This window comes from Elgaria multicarinata, chromosome 19 (genome assembly GCF_023053635.1).
Source record: "Elgaria multicarinata webbii isolate HBS135686 ecotype San Diego chromosome 19, rElgMul1.1.pri, whole genome shotgun sequence".
Taxonomy (NCBI): Eukaryota; Metazoa; Chordata; class Lepidosauria; order Squamata; family Anguidae; genus Elgaria; species Elgaria multicarinata.
The window spans coordinates 16,004,341-16,026,163 of record NC_086189.1 but is presented as its reverse complement, the minus strand read 5'-3'; the positions used below and the strand labels follow the sequence as shown (position 1 = coordinate 16,026,163).

Below are 21,823 nucleotides of genomic sequence, written 5' to 3'. Positions count from 1 at the left end.
TCCCTAGGAGTGTGCACATTGGTGTTATTTTGTTTCTGACGCACATTAAGGACTTTTAATTAATTGAAATGTGTCTGTGCGGTTGAAGTCTGCAGTAACACCTTCAGCCACTAGGGGCAGGCTTCTCTAAATAGCACATTACTTTGCAATCCATAGACTCTGAAACCCAGGGAGATGTGCAGGCTGAGAGACAGAGTTATAAGGCTTCCCCCTCCCCTCTGCCAGGAGGTACCCCCCCCCAGAGAATGGAGCAGACAGACCCCTCCTTCAGGGAGATATAAGGATGCAGGAGCCATGCCTAAGGGTACAAGGGTGTGTGGCTTCACTTAGCTCAGGCAGGCACATTGACATCTGGGTATGTTTCCTTGAAAACTAAGAACAATTTGAACTGTGTGAAACGAGGTCCCTTTGCTAGTAAATAACTATTATATATATATATATATATATATATATATATATATATATATATATAAATCAGAGATGGTTTGCAGGGTTATTTGGATTCAAGGGCATGGAGAACAGAGTCTGAAATTTGCGTGTGGAGTTTTACTATCCTCTTCCTGTCCTCGGGGGGTGCTCGGGGTCAGGACACAGCCCCGAATGATCTAAAAATGTCCCAGCCACCGTCTCTGCGCCTGCTTTCTCCCTCGGCCTCCCCGATCGAAAAAAAAGTGCCCGTCATTTGCCTTGAGCCGCTGCTCCTTCCCTCCTCCCGGCCGCTGCGTTCACAGGATGCTCGGAGGATCTGACTAGGCGCTTGTATCGAATTCTCATCTGCGTTCCCCCCTTTGGTGAGACAGGCTCCTTCGTTCTTTCGCGTCCGTTCCCCGGGCGAAGACGGCGGCTTTCTTCTCGCGGTTCCTTTCATTCCCCGAAATGTGATCTGTCAGTCAGAACACGACGCTCTGATCCTTACCGCGGCGGCGATGTAGGCAGGGGGGAGAGGTGAAAAATAACAGCTCTCATTTCACACTGGCTGCGGCTCACCTAACCCAATATTTCTGTGTAACAAGCAGAAGTTCAGAGCCACGTTGCTTTGTCGGCCTGTTAGAGGTGGGTTTTAGAAAGGGTTGAACAGCCGTTGTGACAGCGGCATTTCCCCCACCGTCTTTCATTTCTTATTTCCTTTCAATTCCCTGCCCCCACCATCCCGCACCGCCAGCATTTTCTCACTAGGAATTGCAAGGTTTTGAAGGAAAAGCACTCGGATTTCCAAACTTATCATTTTGGGGTTTAAATGGCCAGCGGCATCAGTTTCTGGCCATTCTAGCAGCAAACTCAGGTGGCGCGTGACAAGACTGAAGTACGTACAGGGACAATTAAACAAGAGCAGGGCTGGCGTGATGGGTTGGAACGGTGGGGCACCTGTCAAGGGCCCACCCCCACAGGGGCCCACTGATAAAAGCCCCCTAGGGTTGCTCCTCCTCTTCACCATGGCAACCTGCTTGTTTGCCTGCCTCTCACCCTGGCCCAGACGACGGGGGTGGTGAGAAGGAGGTGCCATGGCCTCCCTTGCTCCATGGCTCTCTGTCTCCCAAGCAATGATGGGGAAGAGGAGGAAGAGGAGGAGGAGGAACAGTTGATGACAATGGGGTGAGAAGATAGATTCACTGACGGAAGACAGGCTGTGCAGGGTGTCTTGCCGAAGGGCCTTTCGAAAGGTGGGGCTGGCTTTGAGCAAGGAGGAGGTATCAGTATGCTCAAAGGCACCCCAAGACTTCCAGAAGAGCAAATTGTTAAAAAAAAAAAATAGGGTCACCCCTCTGTGAGGGTTGGGTATGATCAGTAGCCAGGGAACTATAAGTTTCAATTGGAAAAATAAAATGGAAAATTGAGGGAGCATAAGACCTCTTCCCGATCCTCCCAGAGTGCAGGACACGGAATAATGGGCTAAGTTACAGGAAGCGAGATTCCGGCTGGACAGCAGGAAAAACATCCTGATTGTTAAAGCAGTATGACAATGGAATCAATGACCTAGGGAGGTAGTGGGCTCTCCCACACTAGAGGCCTTCAAGAGGCAGCTGGACAACCGTTTGTCAGGGATGCTTTAAGGTAGATTCTTGCATTGAGCAGGGGATTGGACTCGATGGCCTTAGAGGCCCCTTCCAACTCTACTATTCTATGATTCTAAGAGCCCTGCTGGATCAGATGCAAGGTCCATCTAGTCCAGCACTCTGCTCACCCAGTGGCCAGCCAGCTGTTGACCTACAAGCAGGACATGAGTGCAACAGCACCCTCCTGCCCATATTCCCCAGCAGCCATTGCACACAGTCTTATTGCCTCTGGTGTACATAGTCACATTGTCCTTAATTACTGGAAGTAGCACATAGCCATCAGGACTAGTAGCCATGGATGGCCTCCTCCTCCAGGAATTTGTCCAACCCCCTTTTAAAGCCATTCAAATTGGTGGCCATTGCCACATCTTGTGGTAGTGAATTTCATCGTTTAACTCTGCACTGTGTGATGAAATATTTCCTTTTATCGCCCCTGAATCTTCCACCAAAACAACTTCATGGGATGACCCCGGGTTCTAGACTCTGGGAGCAAAACGGAATGGAATATCCCACAACAGCACGCCTAAGCAATACAAGACTTCGTTGTGGGTTGCTCTCGCTTTTACAAAAGCCAAACTTGGAATGAACTTGTGGGTTGCTTTTCAAGCAAAAGAAAATTGAAAGATGCCCAGAGCATTTTCATACAGCTAGCAAAACAAACAACAAAATTAATTGCACATCCGTCCTTTTGTGCCCTTACTAGAACTGTTATTGGGGTAACTCTCTCTCCCTCTCTGAGAAACAAGCTTTCTTTGCAGTGAAGGCTTTTAATATTTTCCTAGGATGTCAGGTTGGATCCTAGATCCCACTTCTGAAAGAAGGGACTTCCCATGCCGAGAAGGGCTCCGATTGCAGAAGGTCCCTCTGCCTAATTTTTAGGGCTCTGTGTAATCATTTCAGAAGGCTGGAGGAGCTGCCATGGGAAGGAGAGGGTGGGGAGTTCGCTTCCATCAGCTGATCCAGCACCAATCTGGATGCGACCCATGCCTAGGCTGCTGCTGTGCATTTGGTATACCACGCCTTTGGAACCCCTATCATCAGAGGGTGAGATGCCTGCCTTCACTGAACCCAGGTGATGAACCTATTTTGCGGGTAGGTTCAGCACCTTGGACAGCTTCTGAACTGAAACCCAGGCTGTAACCAATGTACAGCACCATGTACATTGATGGTGCTATATAAATAAATAAATAAATAAATAAATAAATAATAATAATAATAATAATAGGATGGGTTCACAGATCCTCCTCCTCCTCCTCCTCCTCCTCCTCCTCTTCTCTCTCTCTCTCTCTTCTGTCAGGAGATAAATACTTGTTTTAGAGAGTTTTGCCCTCAGCTGCTGCGTCTGTAAATCCCGCACTTGTTTTTACTGGCAGTGTTTTAGTACAGGTTGCTTCCTATTGATTTGCTTTAATGGGATTTCTAAAATATTGTTGATTCGCATGTGATCATAGGATCGCCTGCGTGCTTTCAGTGAAAGAAGTCATGACTAATAAATGTATAAAAAATGAAGTCAGTAAACTGAAGCGGAGATGATGTGATTATATTCCTTCTGGACCCAACCTCAAACCCCCCTTTTTTCTGTGAAGGCTTGTGCCCAACACCTCCCTAGGTCATAGAATCATAAGATCATAGAACTGTAGAGTTGGAAGGGGCCTAGAAGGCCATCGAGTCCAACCTCCTGCTCAATGCAGGAATCCACCTTAAAGCATCCCTGACAGATGGTTGTCCAGCTGCCTCTTGAAGGCCTCTAGTGTGGGAGAGGCCACCACCTCCCTAGGTCATTGGTTCCATTGTCCTACTGCTCTAACAGTCAGGAAGTTTTTCCTGATGTTCAGCCGGAATCTGGCTTCCTGTCACTTGAGACCATTATTCCGTGTCCTGCACTCTGGGATGATCGAGAAGAGATCCTGGCCCTCCTCTGTGGGACAACCTTTTAAGTATTTGAAGAGTGCCATCATGTCTCCCCTCAATCTTCTCTTCTCCAGGATAAACATGCCTAGACATCTGAAGCTGGGCATGCATACTAACAGGAATCCTAGGAGCATTCATTTCTGGATTATTTTGTTTTAAAAACACATAAATTAATTTAAATTGATGTACATGTGTCTATGCGGTCGAAGCCTGCAGTAACATCTTCAGCCACTAGGGGCAGGCTTCCCTAACCAACGCTTCAAAACCAGGGGAGATGAGCAGGCTGAGAGGCAGAGTTTTAGGCCTGCCTTCTCTCCTCTGCTACAGGGCAGCCCCCATAGGGGGCAGCCCCCTCCCTCAGAGGGCTATAGGGGTGCACTATGCCTAGGGGTGCTAGCAAGCAGGATGCAAGCATTTTGTCCTGAAGGAATACACCACACATGCTCAGAGGCACTCTGGTCTTTCATTCTAAGCGTATGCCTTTTGTATCTGGCTACGGTTGATGGATTTCAGGGTGCTAGTAAAAAAAAAAAAAAGGAAAGGAAAAGATCTGATAAACCTGCAATCTGCCCATCTCTGATCTACATCCAGCAGTCCGGACAATTCTGCCCCATACATCAGTTGAAGAAAACGGTACTGAGCCTCGGTTCCCCCCTGCAGCTTTTATGAATCCCAAAACTGCATGTTGAAGGTCTGGTGGCTTTGAGCTTGGTTACTGCTGTGCAAGTTATACCATTTGTTGTTTTCTCCAAAAACAAACAGACCCCCAGGCAGTATAAAGAGGGGAGGGGGAGGAGAGAGAGAGAGAGAGAGAGATTCTTGACTTGTTCAATTTCTTGATCGCCAGGAATCTATTTACGCCATGGAGGACGTCTTTCAAACATCCACCCTTTAGTCTTGATATAATTTACACTTAACCATTCTTTTTGGCAGGCTGCCCCGTAATCTCTTAATAAACATCTTGGCCCAATTTGTGTACTCGATAACATTAGTGTATAGTCTGCCTACAGTAATATGGGCAGGATATGTGTCTTCAGCTGAGGGAAAATAAGCCGGACGCTACAGTTCTATTATCAGTTCATTTACATCGAAATTGAATCAAAGAGGAACATGCCAGCCAGCCCACTTCGCTGCTCTCTGGACATGGGGATCATCCCAGATAAATGTCTGCACAACACAATTCAAATTCTCCTTGCTCTGCCTGGGAACAGCTTCCTAATTAGCACAACGTCATTTTTCGTATTCCTCATCTTCATTCATAGCCCGACACAATTTGCCCTACCAAACGCTACAGAGAGCTGGAAACCCAATAAATAAATAAAAATAAATAAATGCGGATGCTATGAGAAATGTGTGCAAAAAACGCTCATGAATTTTCATGCAAACTTTAAACAAGAAACCAACCCAATTTATGATGGGAGAAATTCTAAAGGTTCAGAACAAACCGAACTGAAGACCGGGGGGGAGGGAGGGGGATGAGGAACTGGGAGAAACTGAAATTGACAGATGAATCAGCCCTTAAATTGGTGTTCTTCCTTTTTTTAGAGGAAACGGCCTCACCCTAAATAATGAAGCGTTGCACCAATCCTGCAGCCCTCTCCAGAGAGAGAAGACAAAAATGCAAGATTCCGAGATCATATAAATCTTGGCACCCACTCTCTGCCCCCCTTGACGGTGGTGGTAGGGGGAATGTGTTTCAGCTCCGGCTGTTGCTTATTTTTTGCTTATTACGTAACTGCTTAAAGACCCTCCAGAGATGTCAAAGACCTTCAGCAAAGACATGGAGGCAGCAAACTCTGGCAACTTCCCGAAAGAACAATCCACCACCCTCCTTTTTAAAGGAGGAGGAGAAGGCTAGCCAGGGCTGCTACTAGCCCTAATGTGCAACCTCCAACAGCGGAGGCAGTAAGCCTGTGTGCACCAGTTGCTGGGGAACATGGGTGGGAGGGTGCTGTTGCACCACTGTCCTGCTTGTGGGTTCCTGGTTGCAACAGTTCGTCAACCACTGCGTGAACAGAGTACTGGACTAGATGGACCCTTGGTCTGATCCAGTGTGGTTCTTCTTAGGAACTTAGGCACCAGTAAGGTCACACTTTCTGATCAGTTGTACATATTCACTGTATTTGTTCCAAAAAACTGGACACCCAAAAATTGACACCCTAGTAACCTCCGTGGGTGAGCCTCCTCATTGCTCCTCTTTGAAGTATTTATTTATTTCTATCACATGTATTCCTTAGGAGCCCAGTGAAGCATTAATCGGAGATTATGGCTCCTAGTGAGTTCTGCTTAATTTCATTTATTACATTTCTACATCGCCCCACAGTTGAAGGTCTCTGGGCGGTACGCAGAAACCAAACACCGTTAAAATACATGATGTAAAGTATAAAACCATTCCCATAAGGGCATGAATCGGATAGCACACACAGCAACATATATCTAAAGCAATTCTATGGCAGGGCTCCCCAATATGTGTGATTTCCCTGTCCAAACGCCTTTGATTTGCTTCATTTTCCTGTTTGCGTGACGCAGAAATCAAAGGGATGAGCATGAAGTTGGCGCTCGGAAAATTGGGGCCCACACAAATCTCGCTTGTTCGCCCATCCCTGGTGGTGAGAAGGAGGAGTAAGAAAGTGGGAGCCATGAGGAGAAAGAGGAAGACAAGTTGGTGGCCATTGTGGTGAGAGATTTTGTCAAAGGGGGCCATTGCCCAAGGTCCCACAAAGCCTTGCTGCTGGCATTGGTCAGCAGGCCCCTGCTTGAGGGGTTGCCCGGCAACAGCAGTGCTTGGCAGCAGCCTTAATGTCCCACAGTTTCCCATACGTGGCATCACTCTGGTGCATTGTGGGAAATCAAAATGGCGGCTTCTAAATGGGCAGCCATTTAAATTCCCCCACAATATCCCGGAACGACACTTGGTTGGCGGAATGGTGGAAAATTAAAATGGCAGCTTGGAGACCCATCTGCCCTGTGTGGGGGTCAGGTATTGGCAGCCAGGGGCCTGGCCTCAGTATAGAGCTCCTGGCAGCTGCATGAGTAGGGTGACCCTATGGAAAGGAGGACTGGGCTCCTGTATCTTTCACAGTTGTATAGACATGGGGATTTCAGCAGGTGTCGTCTATATGCATGCAGCACCTGGGGAAACTCCCTCTTCATCACAGCAGTTAAAGCTGCAGGAGCCCTGCCCTCATTTGTATCTGGTCACTCTGGTCTAGCTAGAATTTCATCCAGTGCTGCATGCCTACAAATGACACCTGCCGATATTCCCTTTTCTATACAACTGTGAAAGATACAGGAGCCCTGTCCTCCTTTCCATAGGGTCACCCTATGCATGAGGGTCAGTTCCAGCTCCAGTTTTTTTTTTCCAGGGTGGGGGGCTTGGGCAAGACATGCCCAACAGCCCCCCTCCCTCAGTGAGTCTACCGTCTCATCACCATGGTCACTGGCTGCTCTTCCTCTTCCTCCTCTTCCTTATCAAGGCCACCACTCACTTGCTTGACAGGCTGAGAGCCAGAGAGCAAGGAGGCTGTGGCATCTCCTGCTCCTTCTCCTCAGCACCAGAGCAAGAGGCAGGTGAACAAGCAGGTTGCCATAGCAAAGAGGAGGAACAGCTTCAGGAGGCTGTAGATGTAGGTGGGCCCCTGCTGGGATGTGGGCCCTCAGCCGGGGCCCAGGCACGCCGACTCTCGACACCGTCCCTGATACAGTTGCCGATTGCTGATTACCTGTTTGTCCAAATCATCTACCTTGCAATTTTGCTTCTGGAGAAATCTGCCATCAGCTACACACACACACACACACACACACACACACACACACACACCATGACATGGGTCGAATCCTGCCTTCCACCATGAATCTGAATGTATGGTTATAAGCCCTGAGCTCACTCGTTTAACTCCGCAGAAGCCTCCCTCACCGACTTCGATGCCTTGTGTTTGAGTGCGTGCAAAGATGGCAACGCAGCGTCCTCTCCCAGGCTGCTTGAAGGTGATCCGTGAGGACCACCGCCTTCCCATCAGCTGGGTTTGCCAGAGGACCCCTGGCCAGACACTTTGCTCCCCTCCAAGCCATCGTGCCGCACCCCTTTTCTGTGCCGCGCTCCCAATAACGAGGGCATAACTTCCGAGCCGAGGGGGCAGGAGCTCCAGGGGAGCGACGTCTTCTGCCCTGCCTACCTGCCTGCCTGGATTGTTGCTGAAGTCACCTTAATGCAAATGGCTGCAGGGGCAGGAATGAAGGATGCTTGAAGGAAGATGTCAATCCAGATTCACACGCACAGAGAAGCGAAGACGGGGCAGGTGGGGGAATGGCCCTGGTGGGGGAGGGAAAACTTTGCCAAGGCAGCACAATTCCTCTCTCTCTCTCTCCTCTCTTCTCTCTTTCCACCCCCCCCCCACCCCTGGAGAAAAGTAGCCTTTTGTCTCTTTGAATATGCAGTACATCCCCCTCGCAAGGCCTCAATCCCTTCTGACAGCTGCGTCTGAGGTCAGGAGAAAATCATAGCCTCCGTTGTGCAGGTGTAATGGAAAGTAGGCGGGCGGCAGTAAAGGAGCAGGGCGCTGAACGCAACAGCGTGGAAAGCAGCCAGGAGTGGAATTCGGGCAGAGGAGAGTCTACAGGAGGAGAAAGGAAGTGCGGAACAGCCAGCTTAAAAGTCCCGCAGAAGGCACGTCGTTTCCCCCGTCTGAGCAGAGCGAGCTGTGATGGCAAACCCGAAGAGGAATCGGGCAGGAGAGGAGCGTCAAAACGATGTTCGGAGAATGCGAAGAATCTGAGATATTGCCCATTTGCCCGCCTCCTCAACAGTGGTGTGGTGGTCCGTTTGGAAGTGCAGGCGCTCGTCATGACAGTCCCCCATCGCCACCTCCCCAAGGAGGATCCAAAGTTGCAAGCAGCTGCATCAATCCACATCAACAAACCAGTTCTAGCAGTTTGCATTGATCTTTGGTCAAGCTGAAGGTTCTCCCAATGTCTGTCCCAAATTTGCTTCTCTGCGATTTCCACCTCTTGGTCCTCGTCCTCTGAAGCAGCCTGCTATGATCCATCGGACTTTTCTTCATACCCTCCCTGCCTCCATCCCAGAGTGCCTCTGAGAAAGACTTCTGAATACCAGCTGTAAGGAGCAAACGTCAAGAGAGGACTGTTCTCCTTGTGCCCCGCTCGTGGGTTTCCTGGGCTACTGTTGAAACAGGATGTTGGGCTCTGATCTAGCAGGGCTCTTCTTGCGTCCTTACACTTGAAAGCAAGCCAGCCTTTGATGCTGCTAGGATCCTCTGCTTCAGCCTTCCGCCAACTTGGTGCGCTCCAGATGATTTGGACTTCAGCTCCCATCTGCCCGGCTAACACGGCCAACTGTCAGGTGTCCTGGGAGCTGTGGTCCAAAACATGTGACTCCACGAAGTTGGGAGACGGCGTTCCACTCGCTTGGCTGAGTCGGGCCATGGTGGCGCCATTTTTAAACCCTTCTATCCCCCAGTCTTCCTGCACCTTGGGTCCCCTGGCAGAAATCCTGTACGGCGCATTGAAAAGCCAATTCTCTGTGATTTTGGCAAACCGCCGGGCCATTTTCTCTCCAGTTTGGAAGTAGATTGTTGTGATTTTCTCCAACTCGCTCACAGTGGATTAGGAGTCAGGGGCCATAACAGGAAGGTTTATTAATGCCTGTAAATTGTTTCCTGGAAGAGTAACTCGCCTGTGTGTGTAAAACAGACTGTTTGGGGGTTTGATTTTTGGACAGGGAGCCTGAGCTCTGTTTTCTCTCTCTGCGGTCCTGCTGCCCTGTTTATATGAGCTTGCTTGCTTTCCATCAATGTTCTGCTTGTGTATTTCCCAAGAAAGGAAAGGAAATATGACATAGCTTCCCATGGGCCAACAGGATGAGTTGATACAAGGCAGATAGGTTATAGCAGGCGTGGGGAACGTCAGACCTGCAAGCCAAATCTGGTCTAATAATCCAGCCCTCCGGGGTTTGCCTCCCTCCCTTGCTCTCACCCCTTTTCACCCAGGGGATGTTAGTAGGCCAAGGGACAGAGTTATGGGATATCCCCCTCTGTCCTGCTCAGGAAAATGAAGTGGACAGACCCCTCCTCATGGAGGGAGAGGTGTCCACCAGGCCTAGGGGTGCCAGCAGGTGTGCCTTCGCTCAGACAGGGTGGGCACAATGGGGCGGTTGACACAACACACTATCCCACACTCAGTGGTTGAGTGTGGGTTGTTGTTGAACCATGGATTGTTTGTTGAACCGTGGGTTAGCGTGTTTTGTGAACCCAGGACATTTTCTGTGGGTCGACTTCTTAACTACGCAGTGTGGCCTGTTAACCACCCTGAACAACCCAACAACCCATCATGGGTTCCCAAGGTGGGTTGTTGGAGAAAAATTAGCCATGCTGCATGGTCAACAAGCCACCCTGAAGAAAAAGTCCTGGGTTCAGACAACACGTTCAACGAACAAACCCACGGTTCTACGACAACCCACACCCAACCACTGAGTGTGGGTTAGAGTGTTCTGTGAACCCGGTCAATGTGTCTAAGCCTGACAGCTGGCTAGCTTTGCTCGAAGGCTTTGTTGCATCAAGCGAAAGGCTTTTCCAACCTGTGAGAAGCTGGGTCCGTTCGCTGGGAAAAAAATAACTGGAAGAAAGAGATGCAGCAGCCAGCATAAGCAAAATCAGGACAGGCCTCTAGAGTCCAAAGTGCTCCAGGTTGATCGGTTAAGCTTTCTCTCCAGCATCCAATGTAGCCGATATTGAATCACACACCTGTGCGGGAAAATCAGCTCTTTGCAAAGGCACACACTTCTGGCCTCCTCCTTCTCTCCCAGGTGACTGACCTGTATCTGAGCTGTACCACTTTGGACAGCTGTCAAGAGTTGCTCGCGATTCAATGCTTCTTCGGTTTTTGTTTTAAACATAATTCCCCGCATATAGAAAGCAAGCATATCAGGGGGACAGCTGGGCTAGAACCCTTCTCCCCAACATTTCTAGGCACGGGGAAATTTGTCGCTCTCAGCTAGGGGTAGGTGAGAATTTTGTTTCACAGTTTGGTTTTGATAAGAATTTATTACGATTCGCAAAGATCTCCACAGTTGGGAGGAAAAGAATTTGAGATATATATTTTTAAAAAAATAATTAATTAATTAATTCATTAAATTTATATACTGCCCCATAGCCGAAGCTCTCTGGACAGTTTACAAAAGTTAAAACAGTGAACATTAAAAAAAAGTATACAAATTTTAAACCATCAAAAATATAAAAACAGTGTAAAACAGCATCCATTTTTAACAACAACAGTTCTGGGGTCCATTAACAAACAAACTTAGCATATGTTGTTAAATATGTTCTCTTCTGCTGCCACAGACTGTGGAATGGCCTGCTGGAGGAGATTCGTCAACTTGATAGTCTTTTAGAATTTAAAAAAGCAATAAAGACTGATCTATTCCAGCAGGCCTATCCAGTGAAATTTTAGAATGTTTTCAGGATGTTTTAATCATGTATGGTATGTTTTAATTCGTTTTAATGTGTATTTTATCTCATGTTTTTATACTGTTTGTTTTACACTTTGAATTGTTTTAGTTTTTATGAACTGCCCAGGGAGCTTCGGCTATTGGGCGGTATAAAAATGCAATAAATAATAATAATAATAATAATAATAATAATAATAATAATAATAATAATAATTGCTGTTAAATGCCTGGGAGAAGAGAAAAGTCTTGACCTGGCGCCAAAAAGACAACAAGGTTGGCGGCAGGCGAGCCACATCGAGGAGATCATTCCATAATTGGGGGGCCACCACTGAAAAGGCCCTCGCCCTTGTTGCCATTCTCCAAGGCTGTGGGAGGAACCGAAATGGGTAGATTTGTCCATCCAGGATTTTATTTATTTAATTAATTAATTAATTAATTAATTAATTGCACTTATATACTGCCTCCATAGCTAGGGCTCTCTGGGCGGTTTGATCTTAAAAAGTGCTTTGATCTTAAAAGTTGGGGGTTTGAACCCCTGTGTATCCAACGTAGAGGCCCTGCCTCTATGTGCCGCCGACGGTCACTTTGTGATGATGAAGAAAAGGCATTCTGTACGTACCTCAGAGGCACTCTCTTTTTCACTGGTCCATCCTGAGCATTGTAAATAAGTCATGGGAGGGAGCTCAGCTCTAAATTAATTTAGAAAAGCAGTGAAAGTGGGTGAGAATTTTGTTTTAGTTGATTTCTTAACAAGAATTTACCCAAAGTCGTAACGAAGTCCTTCATCTTCGAGAGAGAAGGAACTTGAGGTTTTAACCACCTACATTAACAGTGGGTGTTAACCCTCTATCTCCACCTAGCCTTCCTTACAGGGCTGTTGTGAGAGTATAACGCGGGAAGTATAAAAGTTCAGAAATAAATTCTGAAAAGCATACAGCTCATTCTTCAAAGTGATTTGTCGCCTCCTTTTAACTGCGTTTGGGGACCTTTCTGCTCGCAGCTCAGCACTTCAGCAAATTTGGCTACACAGTCACATCACTACAGCTTCTTTTAGTTGTGAGCCCAGCTGGTCCCAGCTGTGATAATTTGAATGACAGATGTGCATATGCTAGTAAATCAAACACTGCTTTGGCTGTCAGTCATACTTCTCCCTCGCTGCAATTCCCATGCTTTGGACATGCAGTGCAGTCTGCTTTTTTAAATTTTATTTTCACAAGGAGAACCCAGAATCCTTTTTCCATGGCCGGCCCACTAGTTACCTTTTGGGATGCCCGTGACTGTCTTAAGAAACATTTTTGTAAGCTGCCTTGAGAGCCTTTTTGGCTAAAGGGCGGGATAAAAATGCTAAAATAAATAAATAAATAAAACAAATAAAAGGTTTGGGATCAAGGCACTTGAAGGACCTCCTTCACCCATATCAGCCTGCCCGCACTCTAAGATCAGAAAGAGAGGCCCTTCTCATTTGCCTGCCTGTGAGGCAAGATGGTGGGTGTCCACGTAGGAGACGGCCTTTTCTGTGGTGGCCCCAAGCCTCTGGAACAAACTCCCATCAGAGGAAGAGGAGGAAGAGCAGCTGGCAGAAGAAGAACACAGGCTCACTGAGGGGGGGGTGGCATTGTGGACATCTTGTGCAAGGACCGTCCCGAACATGGAGGTATCACTGCTTCTGCTGAAAACGTCCAGAATCCTTTTTGTTGCTGCTGTTTTGTTTTCCCTGAGTGCATTTCTTGGCTACTTCCAAATAAGATGCACTGCGCCGAAAGGAAAGGAAAGAAGGTTGTCTCCACTTTCACCCTTCGCTCCCTCCCTGTTCCTCTTTTTTGCACTTTATTAACGAAAGAGATTCATGATTCGTACAGCAAAGTAGACGTTCGACGCTTAAAACCGCCAGCCTCATTAAACAGTCATGAGACTCGCCAACCCCTCTGTTGCAGCGCGGCTCGGGGTGACCTGCGCGCCACCGCAGAGGAAACTCCCGACTGGAACCGGGTCTTGCCTTTTGCCCCTCTGGAAGTGCAAGCTGCTTATTGTTGCATTAAATAATAATAGTAAAAAAAATAAAAATATATCCAGCCACAGAAGTGCATCTGTGATTTGACCCTCCTTGGTTATTATTTCATAGAGTAGGTGCCCGGGTGGGCCGTTCATCAATTGCACCTTCTGCCCAACCGCCTGGTAAAATCGTCTCCACGGGCCAAACGTCTCCCTGTTCACCTTGAGAGAACCTCGTTCAGGCAGCCTGGCAGCCTAGGACCAGGGAGGTAGGGAAGAGAAAGAAGGTGAAGACGTCCGTGTGGTGGGGTGGTGAAAGTGTTGTTGGACTCGGGAGAGCCGGGCGCCCGTCTCTCCTCGGTCATGAAGTTCACTGGGGGGCTTTGGGCCAGTCGCTGTCTCTTAGCCTAAGTGTTAGGATTGCACCCAAGGAAGCCTCCTCAGATGAGGAGGAGGCAAACTTACAAGTAGTAGAGGGTGTTTCCTCCCCCACAGCCGGACCAGCACAGTTGGAAGGGAGTCGTGCAATGGAGGAGGATGCAGGTCCCGGTGAGGAGCCACGGGCCAGTCAGTCGCTTCCTCTGCCTGTCTCTCCTGAGGCTGAGTCAGAGACGGAGGTGGTTCGACCACCCAGCCCCCGCGAAAGGAGACATAGGAAAAGGGCAGAACAAATGCAGGGGGGTCGGGCGAAGTATGCGCCTGCAGAACAGGCAGGGAAAAGACGATGAGCTGTAGTAGGGGGTTGGGTCAAAGGGTGGAGGAGCTGGGGGGGGGTCAAGCTGGCAGGGCTTGAAAAGGGGAAATCTGACCGCTGGTCCAGTGTAGCAAACACCTTTCGTTCCTCCGGTTGCTACTGTGCCCCACGCCTTGCCTCTTGACCGTGACTTTGGATTCCTGTCCTGGACTGGCTTGATTGACTCCGCTTGAACGTTTATCCCTGGCATTTTGGACGACTGACTTGGCTCTTGACATAGGACTGGACTTGACCTTCGCTTGCTCTTGGCTCCTTGACACCAGCACCCTCTGTTTGGTTCTTCGACCCGGATCGGTAGGCTTGCGCTTCAGAACTTGTCTCTGGCTAGACAGACTTCGGCTCGCCTCCTTATGAGCTGGCCCGACGTGCTTGCATCGAGTCAGGCCAGCTTGCAGATTCCCCAGGTCTCCCCCTGCCCCCCGTAAACAGCCATTTGCACACACTGCATCTTTTGCGCAAATTTCAACAGTAATTTGCATGGGTTGGCAAAAAATCAGCTGCCATTTGCGCAAATTACGCCAATTGTGACTGGAATTTGCACAGATTTTTCTTTATGGCCAGAAAAAAATTCTTTATGGCCAGAATGCAAGTCAAGCCAGAGGTGCTGGCGAGCCCCCAAGGAGGCCAGATTCCTCCACGCCGTAAATCCCTACAGCTGAGTCCCATTCTCTGTACTGAGGGGCAGCAAACTCCATGTCATCTCAAGATGGAGAAAAGCTAAAATTGGCAGAGAGCAGTGCTGGATCACACCAGTCATCCAGTCCCAGAGGCTGGGAGTGGGGTGAAGCTACTGGTATAGGGAAAACGTTAAACCCCCTCGCTTGCCTTTTCCTCACTCATCGACCCCCTCAGAAGCTGTGGTTTCTTTTTTCCCTTTTCCAGAACGACCACTGAGATTCAATTACATACGTTGAGTGTAATGTGTTGTTTGGCCCGCAGCCCAACTTTGTCAGATGTATCCCTTGTGGTTCTTTGACAGGTGCTCCATCTTAATATTACGTTATTAATTTTTCCTTTTAAAGGGGGACTTGTAATAGTATAGCTTAAGGTGAGCAAAGAGAGGTTGTAGAGGAACAAGCGGCAATAAAAACCCGAATCCGGATCGTTGTGGGCTTTGCTGCATTCCGGTGGAGAACCCACCAAATCATAGGGCCGAAATATAATACCCGATTGAGGAGGGATGTGCTATTTCAGTAGCCCTGTTCACGGATGATGTCCCTCTGTCATGCCACCGTGTCCATCCCTTCTGTCTCCCATGTGTGGCAAAGGTCTCCAGACCTTTTAGATCTATGGTCACACTGGGGGATTTGAGATAACACTGTGGGCATCTACCTGTCATATCTACAGATCTTAGGCTGCGTCTTATTCAGCCAAACCATTTCATGTCTATTGGACACTGCAGAGTCTCTTTAATAAAAGATTGCCGGCATGGTGTAGTGGATACAGGGTCGGACCGGAAGTCGGGAGATCTGGGTTCTAATCCCCACTCAGCCCACTCGGAAGCTCACTGGGCGACTTTGGGCCAGTCAAAGACCCTCAGCCCAACCCACCTCACAGGGTTGTTGTTGTGAGGATAAAATGGAGAGGAGGATTATGTGTGCCGCCTTGGGTTCCTTAAGGAGGAAAAAAGGCAGGATTTAAATGTAAAAAATAAATATGAATAAATATTTCAGCGAATTGCTGGTGAAGCAATACAGCTATTGCTTCTTTTAAACATAAGTTTGGGCAATGTGCAACAGTTGTTTCTTTTTTGGTGGGGTGGGTGTGTTATGACACAGGTAAGTTTTGTGTCTTTAATATTCACTGATATATACACACTCTTTTAAATGATTTACCGGCTTCATGGAAGTTAACAGCGTAAATGGATTCTCCGCCCCCTTTTGATGGCTAAAAGACTGATGTTACAACATTGGAAGGATAAACAAGGGGTGGGTGGAAAATCCACCGGGGGGGGGGGGAAGAAATGCTCAATTTCCCCAGCCTTGGGGGAAATGCAGTAGTCCTCCCCACACCACCATTGCCCCCTCCTTCACCCATTGGGGCCGAAAGGGACTCTTAATGCAAGCGTTGATACAAGATAGAATCATAGAATAGCAGAGTTGGAAGGGGCCTACAAGGCCATCGAGTCCAACCCCCTGCTCAATGCAGGAATCCACCCTAAAGCATCCCCGACAGATGCTTGTCCAGCTGCCTCTTGAAGGCCTCTAGTGTGGGAGAGCCCACCACCTCCCTAGGTAACTGGTTCCATTGTCATACTGCTCTAACAGTCAGGAAGTTTTTCCTGATGTCCAGCCGGAATCTGGCTTCCTTTAACTTGAGCCCGTTATTCCATGTCCTGCACTCTGGGATGATTGAGAAGAGATCCTGGCCCTCCTCTGTGTGACAACCTTTGAAGTATTTGAAGAGTGCTATCATGTCTCCCCTCAGCTTTGTCTTGTCCAGGCTAAACATGCCCAGTTGTTTCAGTCTCTCTTCAGAGGGCTTTGGAAATTGCATACATTGCACCCACAATTTGCACAACTTTCTGTCGGCGGGAAAAGTTGGTGGAGAAGGGAGCCAAAATCCGAAGGAGGGCAGCTGCTGAAAGCTCGGTGAACTCCACCCTTCCCTCTGGATGAAGTCCTCCGACATCCCTAAAATTGTACGGAGAGTCTCTACTCATGGAAGAAACTCTCCGCTGCAGGAGCCATGTTCCCAGCACACGGACGCTGATGAAGCCAGTGACGGGGATGTGATGGAGGTGATGGTGCCAGCAGGCCTGTCACCATTTTCTACTTCACGGAATGGCATCCGTGCAGAGGAGAACACAACTATGACTTATACAGTCCTCTCTGGTTCACAAACATATACACTCCTCATTCAAATTACTGCCCTTTTCATGAATAAGGCTACACACTGTGCCCAACTGCCTTTTGCACATGAATCTCTTCTCATGTGGGAGAGAGGAATATTTATTTCCCTCTCACTGGGGCTCCGATTGCTTCCCTCTCTGTTTAAGTGATTCTTATTCCCATAACGGGGGGTTACGTCTAAGGATGCTTTTCAAATTGATACCAATACTAATAATACTCCGCGTTTGCAGAGTGCCTTTCATGTTAACAAAACCTACTTCAGATGCATTATTCTTGTAATCATCCTTACAACAGCCCACCTCTCCATTCGGTAGAGATGTTTGCGGGTTAGCGTGAGCATGCAGAAGATAAGTAAGTGTCTATGTAAAGTCACCGAACGAGGTCGTGAAACGAGGACTTCCAAGCTCCTGTGACCCCATCCCACCCACCTACCTTCTTATCACACAAGATACTGGAAGCATAAGGCAGTGTTAGCGCTGTGGCGAAAATTCCTCCTACAAAAATGTCGACCCCTGTCATTCAGTTGCATAGAAAAGAAATTGCTTTCAAAAAGGAATTCAAAGGAGAAGAAATTTCAGAGGCATTCTGATGGGTTTGGTTCAGGGTTCTTGTGCCTGCCTTACTTATCAGATGGCTGAGGAGTGTGTGTGTGTGTCCTGTCTTCCATTGTACAGTCACATCTCTGGTGGCCTGTAGCCTCCTTAGCTTCCTGCACTTCCCATCCAGGAGAAGACATCATGAGTTTTATTCATAGAATCATAGAATCGTAGAGTTGGAAGGGGCCTACAAGGCCATCGAGTCCAACCCCCTGCTCAATGCAGGAATCCACCCTAAAGCATCCCTGATAGATGGTTGTCCAGCTGCCTCTTGAAGGCCTCTAGTGTGGGAGAGCCCACAACCTCCCTAGGTAACTGGTTTCATTGTCATACTGCTCTAACAGTCAGGAAGTTTTTCCTGATGGTCCTCTCATAGGGCCTTTTCCGTTCAGGAAGTGTGGGCAGCCTGGGAGAGTTTAGAGCAATGGTGAGATGTAGAATAGAAAGAAAAATATAGACAGTACTCTCAGCCACTCTCCGCATCTCTACCATCTATCAAGATGGATCCCAGGCTCCCTGGTTTGGATTCAGATGCTGAGTCAAACTCCGAGGCAAAACTAGAAGAAGCTCAGGGAGGAGGGGAGGAAATTCCCCAAGACTCTCCAGGAGTCAGGGAGGAATCAACAACAAAAACTTTTTGCTTATTAGCCATGCAGAAACCTAATAAAATACACCAGAGGTAATAACAAAATACAAAGTGTTAATAAAATGGCTAACAAGAGCAGGTTAAATTGTAATTCTGGACAATATTTGCTTACATATTATATTGTATGATATTGTATTACTAAGTTTTGTCTTTTATGGCCGCCAGTGACTTTCGTTTCTCAGGGAGGAATCTTCGCAGGAGCTTATTAAACAGGAGGTCCAGTTCAGAGGCTGTCTTACCCACCTCCCTGTTCCTGGAACCCAGACTTTGTCAGAGGAGGAGGGAGCACTGGAACTGACAGATCTCAGAATCTGCCACAGGCTCAAGCGGGAGGAATTTAAAGGAGATGGGAGGCGTTTCGCCAGATTGGCTGTGCGTCAGAAGTTAGGTCGAGAGGCCCCTCCCTAAAGGAGGACTCCAGTAAAAGCCTGTCCATTGAGTTGAAAGGCAACTGCCTTGCTTTGCTTGGTTAACAAGATTTCACAGGCGCTACACATGTGGAGAAGGTTTTTTGTTTTACAGAATAAAGACTTGGTGGATTGGACTGCACAGCAGTTCTCTGCGTCAGCACCATGGGTCAGTTATCCTGGTTCCGTTGGCCCACCAATCCACCCACCACCTTTTCGTGTCTTGTTTCTAGAGAATGAGTTGTGGTTATATCCTGTGCACTGTCCTCCTCTCCGTGGCCGTCCTCCTGGCTGTCACTGTCACCGGCGCCATCCTCTTCATGAACCACTACCACACGCCCGTCACAGACTCCCCGCCCGTCATTGGCACCAATCCCGACGAATCCAACGCCTTGGTCACCATCGAGAAAGCCGACAGCTCCCGCATCAACATCTTCATCGACCCAAACTGCGCGGACCAAGCGAACGGCTTCACCCGCCTGGAAGGCCTCCAAACGTCCCTCCTGCGGGCCGTGACGGACCACGATGCCGAGACAAAGTCATCGAAAGGACAGGAGAGGGCCTTGCTGGTCGGGCTGTCGGATGAAGTCTCCAAGTTACTCACCCACGCCACTCAGCTAAGGACGGAGTGCGACGGTTTGAAAAAGGGGCACAGCGCCATGGGGCAGGAGTTGAACGCCCTGCAGAATGAGCAAGGGCGCCTCATACAGGTGAGCAAAAGCCCTGTGTATCCCACCACCACCACCACCCCACACAAGCAAACACATATAATGTATGTTGGGGAATTCAGTGGAGGCTGATGGCTGGGAATCCATTCTGGGTTTTAGTGAGAATCAGCCAGCTCTCCAAAGGAGCTCTTCAAGGTGCTACACCCTATTCCCTACCCAGCACCATGGAGAGTACCTTTAGAGACCTGGCTGGTTCTCACTAAAACCCAGAATGGATTCCCAGACCCATAGAAATCAGAGCCGCCAGCCTCCACTGGGGGAAGTTACAGATTTAGGCCTTATCCACACCTTGCACTATGAAAGCGGTATATAAAAGGCAGGAGCCACACTACTGCTTTATAGCGGTATTGAAGTGCACTGACAACTGTTGGGGCCCATTGACACGTACTATATACCGCTTTCATAGGGCTATATCCTGCTTGGTGTGGTTCATGCCCTTTAGCCTGTAGTGGCTGAAGTGTTGGACTGGGAGTCGGGAGATCCGGGTTCTAGTCCCCACTCGGCCATGGAAACCCACTGGGTGACTTTGGACCAGTCACAGACTTTCAGCCCAGCCTACCTCACAGGGTTGTTGTTGTTGCGAGGATAAAATGGAGAGCAGAAGGATTATGTACGCCACCTTGGGTTCCTTGGAAGAGAAAAAGTGGGATATAAATGCAATAATAAATAAATAAGCAACAGGGTTTAAGGTGTATTGTACGATGCGTTTGGCTAAACCCTGCTCACTCACTAACTGCTGTCGGACTGTCTGCAGCAGGGTTAGAGGCTCTAACTGTGACTTAAAGTGTGGTGTGTGACAGCACGGCTCGTGGTTAGTGTTAATCCCAGAGAACCACACTTGCACTAACCACAGAGCCTGAAGTGTTGCCTGAACAGGCCCATGAATGGGTTGTAGTGCTCTACTGTTCTAGAACCTGTCTCCCCCGTCTCTGATTTTCTCGTGTGCCGCAAGTAGGAGAGGATTGATTGTCAAGGAGGATTAGCAACGGGCAAAAAGAAAGGAAGAAGGGTGGTTTATTAGCCGATGTCTTCTTGTAGGAGGGCTGCAAGAATGGAAAACTGGGAAGGCTAAGACAGGCGCGGGAGTGGGGAGCGTGTACATGTTTTGCACGTAGGTTTCGAGAGCTAATTTGCCAGACAGGTAGCTAAATACTGGTGAGCCCTGAGGACATGGCCTTACCTCAGTGAACTCCTCTCTGTTTTGATTGAAGCCCTCAAAGGAAGCGCTACAAATTCGGCACCGGCGCCTGAGGCAAGGTTAGAGGAGAAGCGAACAGCCATGACGTCCCCATAGTTCAGGGAAGGGAAGCGTACGCGCCTGATGCGAAATGGCCAAACAATTCAGGCAAGGCCTTGTGGAGCACAGCGACTCACAAGGTCTCGGCACTAGAATGTTGGGACTGGGCTACTGCAAGACATTCCGCATGGGATGTGACTTGGAAGGATCTCCATCAAGGGTGCAGCGAGACATATTAAAGATTCAGGGCAGAGGTCCGTTATAGGACACAGATCTGCATGTGCGCATTTAAGAACGTAAGAAAAGCCATGCTGGATCAGACCAAGGGTCCATATAGTTCATGGGGAAACCTGCAAGCAGGACACTGCAACAGCACCCTCCCACCCATATTCCCCAGCAACTGGTGCCCATACGCATATACTGCCTCTGATCCTGAGGGAAGCATATAGCCACCTGGACTAGTAACCAGGACTAGTAGCCCAGGCAATGGTGGTGGTGAGAGGGAGGAGCAAGAGGTGCCACGGCCCACTTGCTCCCCAGGTCTCTTCCTGTCAAGCAAGCAAGTGCGAGCAACAATGAGGAAGAGAAGGAAGAGGAAGAGCAACTGGTGTCAATGGCGGTGAGAAGGTAGGATCATTGAGGGTAGACATGCAGGAGAAATTTGAGACAGACTAAAATGAGTTCGGATTTCTAAGAAAAAAAAAATCCCAAAATTTACGCAAATTCATTCTCGGGAAAATACGCAAGTTTCAGTTGAGACATTCACCATACTGGAAAACATATGCCGGCAAAAGTCGAATGGAACGGAGGACGATACACTCAACGCTAACGTAAATTGTGTAAATTGTTGCGAACTTCCTTATGGAATTATTGGCGTATTTTTTCCCTGCATGACGGGGGAAACAATTTGGATCCATCTGTGAATTGCATGCCAGAGTGAACACTGCCGCACAATTCACGGAACGTGTGTGGGGCGGATTTTACAAAATCCGGACAGCCATGATTGTGTGCGACTTGCCAAAGGTCCCTGTGGAATCCGGAGCCCGCCCAAGCACCAGGCAATGCAGAGCCTGAAATGGCTGTTGTATATTTCAAACAGTCGATAATCTATTTTAAGCCAATGTTGGTTTTCTAAAACAAGGAGTCTTGTGGCTTTTAAAGACTCCCACATTTATTATCATATA

The 21,823-nt window shown here is 48.4% G+C and overlaps 1 protein-coding gene across 1 annotated transcript in view; it reads left to right on the top strand.

Annotated features, from left to right (window-relative positions):
* FIBCD1 (fibrinogen C domain containing 1) overlaps nt 1-21,823 on the top strand; it is a 66,811-nt gene that overhangs the window by 17,592 nt on the left and 27,396 nt on the right. Inside the window, exon 2 of the mRNA XM_063144552.1 lies at nt 18,908-19,384. Within this exon, the coding sequence (XP_063000622.1) occupies nt 18,908-19,384 (477 nt within the window). The remainder of the gene's footprint in view (nt 1-18,907; nt 19,385-21,823) is intronic.